This window comes from Salvia miltiorrhiza, chromosome 4 (assembly GCF_028751815.1).
Source record: "Salvia miltiorrhiza cultivar Shanhuang (shh) chromosome 4, IMPLAD_Smil_shh, whole genome shotgun sequence".
NCBI classification, from domain to species: Eukaryota; Viridiplantae; Streptophyta; class Magnoliopsida; order Lamiales; family Lamiaceae; genus Salvia; species Salvia miltiorrhiza.
The window spans coordinates 6,066,456-6,079,180 of record NC_080390.1 but is presented as its reverse complement, the minus strand read 5'-3'; the positions used below and the strand labels follow the sequence as shown (position 1 = coordinate 6,079,180).

Sequence of the window (12,725 nt, the reverse complement as noted above, 5' to 3'; positions counted from 1 at the left end):
GTAGTAATTGAATATGTCGAATTAGTTAGTGATTGTTCGATTTATAGTAATCGAGCATGTTAAATATTAATTTATTTACTATTAATGCTTGACTCAAAGTTCACAATTAGAGTAATGTTCCTTTCGTCCTTCAAAAGTTCTCTCCAAAGAAAACGATATTGATTTTAATAAAAATTGTTAAAAAATTGTTTGTCGGTGGGATCATGCATAAAAAATAATGTTTAAATGATTGTAATTGTAAATTTAATGATGAAATCATGTACCAAAATAGAAAATAAAGGGATTAGGGCAAACTTTTTGGAGACACCCCTTAAAATGAAATCGGAGCATACTTTTTGAGGACGAAGGGAGTATAAAGCAACGAGATGAAATTCAAATCTATTAAGAGCACCCACAGTGGGGACCCGAGTCACCCCCAAGATCGGGTTACCCACTACAGCCACAAGGGACTCGAGGGAGGCCTGATAGATCAGGCTTGGCCTGATAGCAGTTTTGAACGCGCGTGCATAGCATGCGCCCCTATTAAAAAAATTGAATTTTAAAGGCCAAAGTAGCCGTTTACCCCATTTTTCTTTTTTTTTTATGCTCAACGGCTTCATAGCCGTTTGTCCCACTTTTTCTTTTTTTTTCCCCCCTTCTATAAATACATCCACTCATTTCTTTATTCACACACACAAATAATTCTCTCTTTCAATTTTCCTCCATTTCTCCTTCAATCTTCCTCTCTTTTTCTTCAAAAAATGGAATGTTTCGATGATAATTCGTCGTCTTCCTCCGACGAGGTAGCGCAGGCGATCATCAATGAGATCCAGGAGCAGGAACAATTGCTTGCTGAAATGTACTACCAACCGGCGCCGAAACGTGTTGTTCATCACCGACAATACGTCCACCGTGATCGTGAGGCTGTCCATTTATGTCTTATGCAAGACTACTTCAACGACAATCCGACGCACGGGCTTACATTTTTCCGACGTTGTTTTCGGATGCAGAAGGAGTTGTTCTTGCGCATCATCGAGACTATTCAAGGTGAAGATACTTATTTCCAGATAAGCCATGATGCACAAGGTCGGGACTCTCTCACGCCTTTGCAGAAATACACGGCGGCTTTCAGCCAATTAGCCACCGACGTCAATGCGGATACTTTCAACGAGTATCTCAAGGTCGCCGACACGACGGGGCGTCTATACCTCAAGAGATTCTGCAAGGCAGTCATCCGGGCTTTCAGAGCCGAGTATCTTCGACGTCCTACGCAGGCGGACATCCAACGCCTTCTTCAGATGCACGAGGCGCGACACGGATTTTTCGGGATGCTCGGGAGTCTTGATTGTATGCATTGGGCGTAGAAGAATTGCCCAAAGGCGTGGCATGGCACATATACACGCGGTGATCAAGGGGAGCCCACCTTGATCTTGGAGGCTGTTGCATTCCATGATCTGTGGATTTGGCATGCCTTCTTCGATGTCGCTGGTTCGAACAACGGCATCAATTTTCTGAACCAGTTGCCTCTCTTCTCTGACGTGTTGGATGGAACGGCGGCACCGGTGGTCTTTGAGGCTAACCGGCGCTACTATCAGATGGGCTACTATTTGTGCGACGGCATATATCCGGAGTGGCGATGCTTCGTCAAGAGTCAACCGATGGCGACCAATCTAAAGGATGCGAGGTTCAAGAAGGATGTCGAACGTGCCTTTGGAGTGCTTCAAGCTCGATGGGGAATCATTCAAAGTCCGGCGCGGGGTTGGTACGTCGACAATCTCAAGGAAATCATGATGTGTTGCATCATTCTCCACAACATGATTGTTGAGAAAGAAGGTGAAATAGCTGCCCATTGGACAGATGACGACGCAGGACACGGGGCGTCTAACAGTGACTCGTCTGAGAGTGCTCGAGCAACACCGGTTTGCTTCGAGGAATACGTACAAATAAATGCAATTTTTCGAGATAGACAGATACATGCTCAGCTTCAACGTGATTTGATCGAGCACGTTTGGTACGTTTCAGACCTCTAGCGCCGGAATAGTTATTTTAGGATATGTCTTAAAATTTTTAAGATTTATGTAATTTTTTAATGTAATTTTTAGAATTTTAAAATTAATGCAATTTAAATTTGAAGTAAATTGTGTTATTTAAATTTGTGCAATTAAATTTAAATGAAAAATATAAAAATCAAAACTAAAAGTATCAGGTCAGCTATCATGTCATCCCACTGCAGCCTCCTTGACCCAATGTGGTCCCCCCTCTATCAAGTCAACTATCAGGTCACCCCCACTGTGGATGCTCTAAGTAAAAATATTTTTTTTCTTTTAAACTCAAAATGAATAATTTTTAGAATTTTTTTATAGTAATAAATATTTGGGGCAAATATACCCATTCTGAAAGACAAAACCTAAAAAATACCCACCTTTTATAAAACATATAAATATACCCATTTAGGACATTTTTACCCTTATGTCGAGCATTAGTGTATTTTGCACTGATGCTCGACTTGTTATCGATAAATATCGAGCATTAGTGATTTTCTAAGAATGCTCGATTACTCGACTCGCAATGGTTGAGCATGTCGAGCATTGGAGTATTTACTACTATTGCTCGACTCGCAGAAGTCGAGCATATCGAGCATTAATATATTTATCACAAATACGCTAATGCTCCACATGCTCGACTAATGCATGTCGAGCATTAATGTATTTACCACTAGTGCTCGACATGTATTAGTCAAACATGTCGAGCAAAATTCGCGATTTCAGCATTTTTTTATGAATTAAATAAGTGTAACTTTGTCATTTCAAGCTCAAAATGAGTAGTTTTTATAATTTTCTTTTATAGTGGGTATTTTTTGTTTTTTATTTTTGAGAATGGGTAAAAAAATATTTTGTATTTTTTGTTTTCGAGAGTGGGTAAAATTTATCATTAATCTCTATTTATTTTTACAATAAAGATTTTCGGACATTGCATGAAAAAACGGTTTTTTTATGGTTTTTTGATTGAGCCGGTTTTTGCTAATTTATGGTTTTACTAAAATATCCTTTCCTTAAATTTCTCAACTACTTTTAATCTTTTCCTAAATATATTTTATTTACATTTTTATTTTCTGTAAATTTCGTTTTTTTTTTGCCATTTTTTTTTCGAAAAAATATTTTTTATTTTTAAATTGCTTTTTTTTTTATTTTTCTTTTAAAATATTATTTCCTTAAATTTCTCAACTACTTTTAAAATTTATATTTTTTTCGAAATTAGTATTTTAGTTGTTTTAAGAGTAAATTTTTATTTTTTTCCAAAATTATGTTTTATTAATTTGTTTCCAGATTTTTTTTATTATTATTATTTATTTTTCGAAATTTATTTTTTTCCGAAATTAATATTTTAGTTGTTTTAAGAGTAAATTATTTTTTTTTCCAAAATTATGTTTTATTAATTTGTTTCCAGATATTTTTATTATTATTATTTATTTTTCAAAATTATTTTTTTTTCAAATTTATTTTTTTTCCGAAATCAATATTTTAGTTGTTTTAAGAGTAAAGTATTTTTTTCCAAAATTACGTTTTATTAATTTGTTTCCAAATATTTAGGGATTCTCTTAAAAATAGATTTGTTTCCAGATATTTTTATTATTATTAATATTTATTTTTCAAAATTACATTTTTTTCGAATTTTTTTTTTGAAATTAATATTTTAGTTGTGTTAAGAGTAAATTGTTTTTTTTTTCCAAAATTATGTTTTATTAATTTGTTTTCACATATTTAGAGATTATACTAAAATAATCCTAGATTTGATTCCACTAATTTAGAGATTTTCATTCTCCAAAGATTAATCCTATATTTGATTCCAGTAATTTAGATATTCTCCTAAAATAATCCTAGATTTATTTCCACATATAATTTATTTTGCGAATGTTATGTTAATTTTTTTATTTTTACTAATTTAGAGATTCCTTTCAAAATAATTCTAGATTTGTTTTCATTTATATATTTTATTCGAATATTTTTTAAAAAATAACATATTGAAGATGATTTTTTTTAAAAACGAAATACAATAACAAAAAAAATAAAATTGGAAGAAGTTTAAAAAAAAAAAAACGAAATAAAATCAAAAGTTGCGAAATTTATGTTAATTATTTTTATTATTACTAATTTTAAAGACTCCCTTCAAAATAATCCTATATTTGTTTTCATTTATATATTGTTTTCGATTTTTTTAAAAAAAAGAACATATGGAAGATTATGTTTTTAAAAAAGCGAAATATAATAAAAAAAGAACATTTGGAAGAAGATTTTAAAAAAAAAAAACCGAAATAAAAAGAAAAAGGTGTGTTTGCGGGATTTTAACCTGAGACCTCAATAATATGTGAGTAATACTTTGTCACCTTGTCCGGTAGTGACAAACACATTAGTTATGCGTTAGAAATAAACATAAAATGAATCATACTATGGGGCATCGATTGAAAAATTAAATAATATATACTTAGATTAAATCTATTATAATAGCTGGAATAATACGAATAAAGTTTACTTAATTAATTGAAATAAATTAATGAACTTGAAAAAAAGAAATTGTGAATACGTTGGGATATTGGTCGGAAAAGTACATATCATTGAAGATAATGCATTGTAATATAGTATTGATGTCGATTTGATAATAAGATAATGAACTACTATAGTGTAAATAATGATGTCGAAATAATTATACTAAATGAAATAATGTTGAACTAATTGATTGAATTAAATTAGTGAAGTCAATAACTATATGATATATATATGAAGACAATGTATTATATTTTAGTATTAAACGCGATATAATTATAAGAAATAATTATACTCAACGTTCATCAATTTGAATTTATTAATTCAAATAAATTAGTGAAGCTGATAAAAATATAAAACAATTAATCATACGATGGGATTTTGATCGGAAAAGTATGTAACATATACTTTATTTGATTATATTATAATAAAGTATTGTAATAGATATGACAATAACTAAATAAATCACTATTGTGTGATTAATGAAGTCGAAATAAGTGTATTCAATGAAATAAAGTTGAATTATTTAGTGAATTTGAAAAAAAAATGAAATAAATTGAATTGTATAAGATATATATGTAATGAAGGAAATTTTATTAAAAATGAAAGAATATATATGTTGGCCAATTAAATGAAGACATATATAATATTAAATATATTATAAATGAAGGAATACGTATGTGGGCAATATAAATGATGAAAATTATAAAATTAAATATTATATAAATGAAGGAATATTTATATTGTATAAACAATTACAGTTGTTTTGCCAAAAATAAAATTGCCTATAATATATTATATTTTAAGTAATGTATATTTTGTCAAAACAATTGAATATGTTTTAGCCTAAAAAACATAAAATTGCATAAAATTATAATGAATAAATATATTACTCAATGGAATTATGTTGTGTAATTAAAATCTTACTTAAACAAAATGAATCATACGATGAGACATCGCTCGGGAAACTATATAACATATACTTGAAGAAAATGTATCATAATATAGTATTGATGTCAATTTGATAATAAGAAAATGAACTACTATAGTTTAAATAATGATGTCGAAATAATTATACTCAATGAAATAAAGTTGAAGTAATTGATTAAACTAAATTAGTTACATTTTTAAAAATAAAATGAATCATATGATGGGAAATAGATCGAAAAAATAAATAACATATACTTTATTAAAGGTGATGTAATAATAAGAAAATGAACTACTACTGTGTGAGTGACGATAAGAAAATTAAAATAAATGAATCAAACGAATGGATTTTGTTTGGAAAACTATGTACCATATACTTTGTGAAGTCGAAAAAATTATGTTCAATGAAATAAAGTTAATAAATTATTTGAAATTAATTAGTGAATTTGGAAATAAAATTAACATATAAAACTATTTAACATATACTTGAGGGAAATACAATGCTTTATTGAAAACAATTAAACGTGATATGCCAATAAGACAATGAACTGCTATACTACAGTTTAACGAAGTCGATATAACTATTTGTTATAAAATTATGAGTTATTAATTAATTTAAGTTAAATTTGTGAATATAATATATAAATAAATGAAATAAAGTGAAATGATTCATACAATTAGATTTCGGCCGCGACACTATTTAACATATTTTTGGATGAGAAAGAATGCATTATACGATGGCATTTTGCAATGTATTGAAATTAATTATTGATGTTGGAAAAAATAAAAAAATTTATACGATTGGATTTCGCTTGCAAGACCATTTAACATATACTCCCTCCGTCCCACGAATCTTGACACGTTTTTCTTTTTGGGCTGTCTCACGAATCTTGACACGTTTCCTTTTTGGGTAATAACTATTACATTCTCTCTCCTACTTTATCACTTTTATTACATTCTCTCTCTTATTTTATCAATTTTATACTTTATTAATTACACACTTAAAACACTAATCAACAATATAGTTAAATTATATTAACAACTAATATTTTTATAATCAACATAAGAATTAAATTGAATGTATGAAAAAGCTAAAATTAGCTAAAATAAACATAAGTACACGACATTAGAAGGTAAGTTAATTTCCAACCATGACTTATTGCGGTTGCCACCGCCGGGCAAGGTGGCAAAGTATCATATACATTAGACGAAGGTCAGAGGTTCGATTCCCCCTTGTCCCTTAGAGGGGGCGGTTTTTTTTTTTATGGCAACAAATCGCTAGTTTTTTTTTTAAAATCGAACGCATTTTCACAAACATATAAAATCGGAAGCAACACGAGTGAGAAACTCGAAGTCGACATTGGCCATTCCATGTCTCTCGAATAATGCCACGAACATAAACCAAAAGTGATGCCGTTTCGTAGCGACAAACATGTTGAGCCTTTCATCGTAATACCACTCCAACCCAATCACCTCGTCTACGTAATACTCCACACGTGCCATGATGGCAACATGCTCCTGATACGTCTTCATGAATTTGTAAAGCTTGCGTACAATCTCGAGGGCATCAAACGTTGGGAAAGCATCTTGAGTAGACAGAATGGCTCGCATGCATGCATGCGAGTCGGACAAATTGTGCGTAGTCCGATGACCCAAAAGAATCGCCAACATTGTCGCCTCTTCGGAAAATTGCCACGGTTTCAAACCATCATACTCTTCGTATGAGAATTCTCCAGTTTTTATCAGCATTTTTCTAGGTGCCAACAACTCGGATGGGGTAGCCATGATGAGGGATAGAGAGAAAGAGAGACAACGAGAGAAAGAGAGAGGCCGAGATAGCAAGAGATACCTCGAGAGAAAGAGAGGAGAAAGAGAATAGAACGAGAGTGCTCGAGAGAAAAAGAGGAGACTGTGACGGACTCTAATAATTTACTTCTATGTATTTATAGCTAAATAAATAATTCCAAAATCTCAATGACCTAGGTTTAAAAAGAAGTGGCCGAGATTTTCGTTGATTTAGGTTTCATGAGGGACGAAATCTCAACAATATGTTGTGAAGATTTTAATTTGGATAAACCTAATCCCACAAAAATTGAAGGATCATGAAAATCTTGAAAAAATATATATGATTATTTTTAAGAGAATCCCTAAATATCTGGAAACAAATTAATAAAACATAATTTTGAAAAAAAAAATAATTTACTCTTAAAACAACTAAAATACTAAATTCCCAAAAAAATAAATTTCAAAAAAAATACTCCCTCCGTCCACGAAATAAACTCCTACTTGCCCTTAAATATTTGTCCACGAAATAAACTCCTACTCTGCTGTAGCGACCCGCTCTTTTATCAGTATTTAATTTCAGTTTTGCATCTATCTGCCAGTACATGAAGCACTTTATGTTCTCAGCTATGTTTCTGAATTACGTATCCTGGTGACAGAGTCACTACGCTAGCAGTATGCTTTATTTACCTTCGCGTGTTTAAGACCGCGATGAGAATCTTTGAGTTAATGAATGATTATTATTACTCGAGGTTATAACCAACTTAGCTAAGTTGTGTTATTTATCAAGATGAAGTTTATTGCCACTTTGTTACTTAAGTCGTGAATTATTTCCGACTTTGAAGCTAATTAAATCTACGGATTTAATTTAAGTATTAGAATGACGAACGGATTGAATCTACGGATTTAATTTAGCATTATCGATGTTAGCAAGCACGAAACTAGTATTTTTAATACTGAGAATGACCAACACAGAAGGATTTTATTTAGATCTTTTATTAGATCACATCACATGCCTACCCTATCACTTTTTTTCAATCTACCTACTACTTTATCAAAAGAAGGATAAAGGAGTGAGCAAGGAGTGCTGCGAAAGCAACCCCTTCTCTATGGCCAAGGCAGCGGCAGCCCTGCCCATTGGCTGGGCAGCCGAAGGGTCACCTACTGCACCCCTCTCCCACGCCACGCCACACTCCATGCCAGACCAGAGCAGCCACGGCAGCAGCCTCCATTGGGCGAGCAGCCGAAAGGCCACACTCCACCTCCACAGTAGCAGCAGCAGCAGCCCCTCCATTGGGCGAGCAGATGAAAAGCCTCCCCTATTCCACGCTGTGCAGAGCTACAGCCGAAGCTCTCCCCTTAGGCACTCAAGTGCACCTACCAAGCTCCTATATAAACTCCCCTTCAGCCCCCTTTGTGCCACCCCTTTCTCCCTTTCGACACTCTGAAAATCCAGCAGCAACAGCAAGAGCTCCATCTCCCTCTCGACGCCTTGCACCTCGACGATCGAAAATGCGGAGGAGAAACCATCGTTTTTACCCGACCAAAGCACGCGACATCAAGGTAACTCTCGACCTCTGTTGTCACTCCTTTCAGCATGAATCACACGCTCATAGAAAGCATGTTTTAGGCTCTAGATACGAACGAACACAAGAAACATGTTAAGTCACTTTTCCGGTAGAACCCACGACTTGAAACCTGGATTAAACGACGAGAACTTTAGCTTTAAACGTAGATGAACTTGAACAAGCACAGCATGCTCACATAGGAATAGATTTAGGCCGGTGTACGAGTGAGAATCGAGGCAAGAAAGGGCGAAGAACTCTGGTTTTGGGAACTGGAAATCCTCGTCGTTCTGCCCAGAAACGCCAGAGCAGAGCTGGAATTGCCAGAGCAGAGCTGGAAATTCCAGAGTAGAGCTGGAATTGCCAGAGCAGAGATGGAAATTCCAGAGCAGAGCTGGAATTGCCAGAGCAGAGCTGGGGAATTCCAGAGCAGAGCTGGAATTCCAGAGCAGAGCTGACCAGAGCAGAGCCGAACATCCAGAGCTGACTTTCGGAGGCCAGAGCTGACTTTCCAGAGCTAAGTCGCCAGAGCTGACTTTCGGAGGCCAGAGCTGACTTTTTCAGAGCTAACTCAGCCAGAGCTGACTTAGAAGCCAGAGCTGATTTCCAGAGCAGAGAGCGAAGAGACAGAGCAGATCGCGAGAGAGAGAGAGAGAGATAAGAACTTAGGGTGTTGAGTTTTATTCTTTTTCCCTTTGCCTACACGGAGGGGGAATTATGTTTAAGTGGCAGTTTAGAACACCCTAATAAGAACGAATCAATATAGTTAATTACTTGACTTCATGAGACGAAACCTAGTTGGTTAATTGTTTTGAATAACAAGGACTAGTGATAAAATTTCCCTAAGTATTATCTCAATAATAAAAAGGGAATATGAGTCATGCATATTCATTATACGCATTCTCATTTATTTGAGAATTTTCATCGAGCTAAGGTTTGACCTTATGTTCTCGCATTAAAGGTTAAGCGCAAGAATAAGAGCTAGCCAGGAGTCACTAAGTTATGACAAAGGTTTGCTTATCAGGTGGGCATTACTTTCATATATATCAAATGAGGTTAAGTGTTACGTTCAAGCAAGTTATTTCATGACAAAGTCTTTGAATGAAAGTTATTTCAAGTATTGTCTTGCCATAAAATGTTTCAGTTTTAGCATGATATCTATCTGCTTTGGCCTTGCCAATGATGTAATCGAATTCGGGTCTTGAGCTGTTGATAGCTATCCTGCCTTGACTAGTGTACACGAGGGACCGTGAGTCATCTAGCGGGTTGGCCGGTCAAGTGTCCGTGAGAGGTGGCCACCTCTCCGGCACAGAGTTCCAGATATGATAGATTACGAAGAGAACTTAGTCTGCAGACGAGCTTTAAGTATCACGAAAGAATTTAGTAAGCTTGGGCCTTTTTCACGAAAACTCCCTTGCTGTACTGTTTATGATGGCATGACAATTTACAGTTTTATGAAGCATGTATTTTATACTTAGGCATACGTGCCCACTGAGTGCTTTTGTACTCAGCCCTGCATATATTTCTAAATGTGCAGGTTGAGCAGTGGCCGATGAAGATGAAGTGACGAGTGGAGCTTTTGTCATAAGTTATTAAAAGAACTCTTGGATACATGTCTCCATACATGTAGTTCAGATTTGTTAATCCGCTGCGTACTCCCGAGTTTTATGTCTTTTAAGTCAGGTCGGATTCATCCGAGTGTACAAGTTATCCGAGCCCTTATGATTAAACAACAATTCTTTATAAATATCCGCTGCGTATTCTTCAGTAATAAGCCCTTTTGATTTAAGTCGGATCCATCCGAACTTACTAGTTATTTAAATCGTTGTGGTTAAACGTAAGTTATAAATGTTTCTCCTTCACTGTCAATGATTGAGTCCGACCCTTCATTAATTATTCACGCCCCTTTCTATCCCCGCTTCTAATCTCCCTCCCCTTTGTCGCGATTTCCCCGAGTTCGCTATCCTTAGCGGGCGCGGCCGTGACATCTGCTTTTTGGATAATTATACCCTCCCTTGCTTTTAAATTTACTACACTTTTATCAATTGGGCCCACTTTATTCCACCATTAATTATATAATTAGTCTCCCCCAAACTAAATATTATTATTATTATTATTATTATTATTATTATTATTATTATTATTATTATTATTGTTATCATTATTATTATTAATGTTATCATTATTATTATTATTGTTATTATCCTTATTATTATTATCCTTATTATTTTTTATTATTATTATTGTTATTTTTATTGTTGTTGTTATTATCATTATTATTATTATTATTATTTTATTATTATTATTATTATTATTATTATTATTATTATTATTATTATCCTTATTATTTTTATTGTTATTGTTGTTGTTATTATTATTCTTATTATTATTATTGTTGTTGTTGTTGTTGTTGTTGTTATTGTTATTATTATTATTATTATTATTATTATTATTATTATTATTATTATTATTATTATTATTATTATTATTATTATTATCTTTATTATTCTTATTATTATTCTTGTTGTTATTATTATTATTATTATTATTCTTGTTGTTATTATTATTATTATTATTATTATTATTATTATTATTATTATTATTATTATTATTATTATTATTATTATTATTATTATTATTATTATTATTATCCTTATTATTATTATTATTATTATTCTTATTGTTATTGTTATTGTTGTTATTATTATTATTACTATTGTTATTATTATTATTGTTATTATTCTTATTATTGTTATTATTATTATTATTATTATTATTATTATTATTATTATTATTCATATTATTATTATTATTATTATTATTATTATTTTTATTATTATTTATTATCCTTATTATTTTTATTGTTATTGGTGTTGTTATTATTATTATTATTATTATTATTATTATTATTATTATTATTATTATTATCAAATTGCTAGTTAAAGATTAGTAAAAGTAACAACAATACATAAACACTACCCTTTTAGTCTTTTACACCACCTTTACACCACCTTTTTCAGCTTTCTTAGTCTTCGTGCCGAACCCCAACTGGGAGTTTATTTCGTGGACGGAGGGAGTATTTAATTTCGAAAAATAAATAATAATAATAAAAAAATCTGGAAACAAATTAATAAAACATAATTTTGGAAAAAAATAAAAATTTACTCTTAAAACAACTAAAATATTAGTTTCGAAAAAAATATAAATTTTAAAAGTAGTTGAGAAATTTAAGGAAATAATATTTTAAAAGAAAAATAATAAAACGATAAAAAAATAAAAAAAACAATTTAAAAATAAAATATATTTTTCGAAAAAAAATGGCAAAAAAAAACAAAATTTAGGTAAAATAAAAATGTAAATAAAATATATTTAGGAAAAGATTAAAAGTAGTTGAGAAATTTAAGGAAATAATATTTTAAAAGAAAAATAATAAAACGATAAAAAAATAAAAAAACAATTTAAAAATAAAATATATTTTTCGAAAAAAAAAATGGCAAAAAAAACAAAATTTAGGTAAAATAAAAATGTAAATAAAATATATTTAGGAAAAGATTAAAAGTAGTTGAGAAATTTAAGGAAATAATATTTTAAAAGAAAAATAATAAAACGATAAAAAAAATAAAAAAACAATTTAAAAATAAAATATATTTTTCGAAAAAAAAATGGCAAAAAAAATGAAATTTAGGTAAAATAAAAATGTAAATAAAATATATTTAGGAAAAGATTAAAAGTAGTTGAGAAATTTAAGGAAAGAATATTTTAAAAGAAAAATAAAAAAACGATAAAAAAAATAAAAAAACAATTTAAAAATAAAAAATATTTTTCGAAAAAAAAATGGCAAAAAAAACAAAATTTACAGAAAATAAAATATATTTAGGAAAAGATTAAAAGTAGTTGAGAAATTTAAGGAAAGAATATTTTAGTAAAACCA

At 31.2% G+C, this 12,725-nt stretch overlaps 1 protein-coding gene across 1 annotated transcript; it reads left to right on the top strand.

Moving 5' to 3' along the window:
- Positions 1 to 740: 740 nt before the first annotated feature.
- On the top strand, positions 741 to 2,009 carry LOC131022901 (uncharacterized). The gene is made up of 2 exons (XM_057952444.1): positions 741 to 1,326; positions 1,393 to 2,009. The coding sequence occupies exons 1-2, from the start codon at positions 741 to 743 to the stop codon at positions 2,007 to 2,009; spliced, it is 1,203 nt and encodes a 400-aa protein (XP_057808427.1).
- The last annotated feature ends 10,716 nt before the right edge of the window (positions 2,010 to 12,725 follow it).

Excerpts from the sequence above, each read along its gene's own strand:
- LOC131022901 (XM_057952444.1), top strand. The coding sequence starts at position 741 with ATGGAATGTTTCGATGATAATTCGTCGTCTTCCTCCGACGAGGTAGCG. Across the intron at positions 1,327-1,392 it reads GATGCTCGGGAGTCTTGATT|GGGAGCCCACCTTGATCTTG; the intron begins GTATGCATTGGG and ends GCGGTGATCAAG.